The sequence below is a fragment of the Oxyura jamaicensis genome, unplaced genomic scaffold (assembly GCF_011077185.1).
Source record: "Oxyura jamaicensis isolate SHBP4307 breed ruddy duck unplaced genomic scaffold, BPBGC_Ojam_1.0 oxyUn_random_OJ70059, whole genome shotgun sequence".
Taxonomy (NCBI): Eukaryota; Metazoa; Chordata; class Aves; order Anseriformes; family Anatidae; genus Oxyura; species Oxyura jamaicensis.
Window position 1 is genome coordinate 349 of NW_023309744.1, and position 2,044 is coordinate 2,392.

A 2,044-nucleotide genomic window follows, 5' to 3' on the forward strand; every position below is an offset into this window, starting at 1 on the left:
GGGCGGGGGGGGCGGCAAGAAGAAGAAGAAGCAGCACCGCTCGCGCTCCCGCTCCCGCCGCCCCGCCGCCTCCCGCCGCCCCCACCCCTCGCACCCGGCGTCGCGGCACGAGGGCAAGGCGGAGAAGGGCCCCCGGCGGGGGGGGGGCGCGGTGGTGCCCCCCTCCATCCAGGAGCTGAACGACGCTGACCTGTTCGCCATCAAGCGCACCATCACCGTGGGGCGGCGCGAGGGCTCTCCCGAGGCCGGGCGGCCGCCGCGGCAGCCCCCCCAGCAGCGCGAGGTGCTCTACGACTCCGAGGGGCTGAGCTTCGAGGGGGGGTCGGACCGCGAGGCCGCCCCCCGGCAGCCGCCCCCCGCCGCCGCCCCCAGCCCGGGCGGCGAAGCCAAGGCGGCCAAGGAGAAGGATCGCAAGCGCGGGCACGGCGAGGAGCGGGCCGGGGGGCGCGAGAGGCACAAGAAGCGGCCGAGGGAAGCCCCCGGAGAGGCCGCCAGGAAGGAGAAGGCGGCGGCGGCGGCGGCGACCCCCAGCCCGGCCCCGCGCCGCGCCAAGGGCGGCCCCAAGGAGCCCGGCGAGCCCAAGGCGGCCCCGGCGCGCCGGGTGAAGCTGCAGTCCAAGGTGGCCGTGCTGATCCGCGAGGGCGTCAGCTCCACCACCGCCAAGGACGGCGGCGGCGGCTCCATCGGCGTCAAGTTCAGCCGCGACGCCGAGAGCCGGGCGCCCTTCCTCAAGCCAGACGAGAAGGCGGCGGCGGCGGGCGGCGAGGGGAAGGCGGCGGGGGGCAGGGCCGAGCCCCCCTCCCTCAGCAAGGAGCCCGGGGGCAAGAGCAAGAAGGCCAAGGGCACCAAGAGCAAGGGCGGGCTGAAGAAGGCCAAGGGCGCCGGCGGCAAGGCCAAGGCGGGCGGCGAGGCGAGGAAGAGGAAGAAGGCGAAGGCCAAGGGCGCGCTCAAGAAGTCCAAGGCCGACAGCTGCAGCCAGGGCGCCGGCGGCGCCCCCCAGCGCCTCCCCGCGCCCCTGGAGCCGGCCTGGTCGGGCTCCGAGAAGTCGGGGGGCAGCCCCAAGCCCCAGAGCCCGCTGCCGGCCGCCCCCCAGCTCCCCAAAGCCGGGGGGGGCGCGGGGGCCGGCCCGGCCGCGACGACGACGACGGCGCCGCCGGTCCCCGCGGCCGCGCCGGCGGAGCGGGAGCTGACGCCGGACTCGCAGACGGTGGACAGCAGCTGCAAGACGCCCGACGTCTCCTTCCTGCCCGAGGAGGGCACCGGCAGCGCCGCGGGACCCCCGGCCATGGGGGGCGGACCCCCCCCCACCACGGCGGCGGCGGCGGCCGACCCCCCCCGCGCCGAACCCGAGGCCGACAGCCGCTCGGAGCCCAAGGAGGAGCCGGGGAGGCCGCTGGGGCCGGCGGCGGCGCCGGTGGCCTGGAACCTGCAGGGCGGCGTGGACTGCGCCACCAGCGGCGTGCTGGCACGTAGGTGGCCCCCCCTGTGTCCCCGTGTGTCCCCCCCCCCCCCTGGGGCCCCCCCCCCCGGCCCCTCCGCGCGCTGACGGTGTCGGCCCGCAGTGACGGCGCTGCTCTTCAAGATGGAGGAGGCCAACCTGGCCAGCAGGGCCAAGGCGCAGGAGCTGATCCAGGCCACCAACCAGGTGGGGACACGGCGGCGTCACCGGGGGGGCTGGGGGGCGGGGGGTGGTCCGTGGAGGTGGTGGGCACACAATGGAGGTGGGGGGCACCCAACGGTGTTGATGGACACCCAACAGTGTTGGTGGGCACCCAAAGGAGGCGATGGGCACCCACTGGGGGTGGTGGGCACCCAACGGTGTTGGTGGGCACCCAAAGGAGGTGATGGGGACCCACTGGGGGTGGTGGCCCCCCAACAGTGTTGGTGGGCACCCAAAGGAGGTGATGGGGACCCAACGGTGTTGGTGGGCACCCAAAGGAGGTGATGGGCACCCAATAGAGGTGATGGGCACCCGCTGGGGGTGGTGGCCCCCCAACAGTGTTGGTGGGCACCCAAAGGAGGTGATGGGGACCCAACGGTGTTG

The 2,044-nt window shown here is 75.9% G+C and overlaps 1 protein-coding gene across 1 annotated transcript in view; it reads left to right on the forward strand.

The window, feature by feature from the left end:
• The window catches only part of LOC118159394 (splicing factor, arginine/serine-rich 19-like), a gene marked incomplete at its 5' end in the record, with an annotated part of 2,293 nt that extends 343 nt beyond the window's left edge, over window positions 1-1,950 (forward strand). Inside the window, 2 exons of the mRNA XM_035313983.1 lie at window positions 20-1,469; window positions 1,563-1,950. Of these exons, the coding sequence (XP_035169874.1) occupies window positions 20-1,469; window positions 1,563-1,945 (1,833 nt within the window). The remainder of the gene's footprint in view (window positions 1-19; window positions 1,470-1,562) is intronic.
• Window positions 1,951-2,044: the final 94 nt, after the last annotated feature.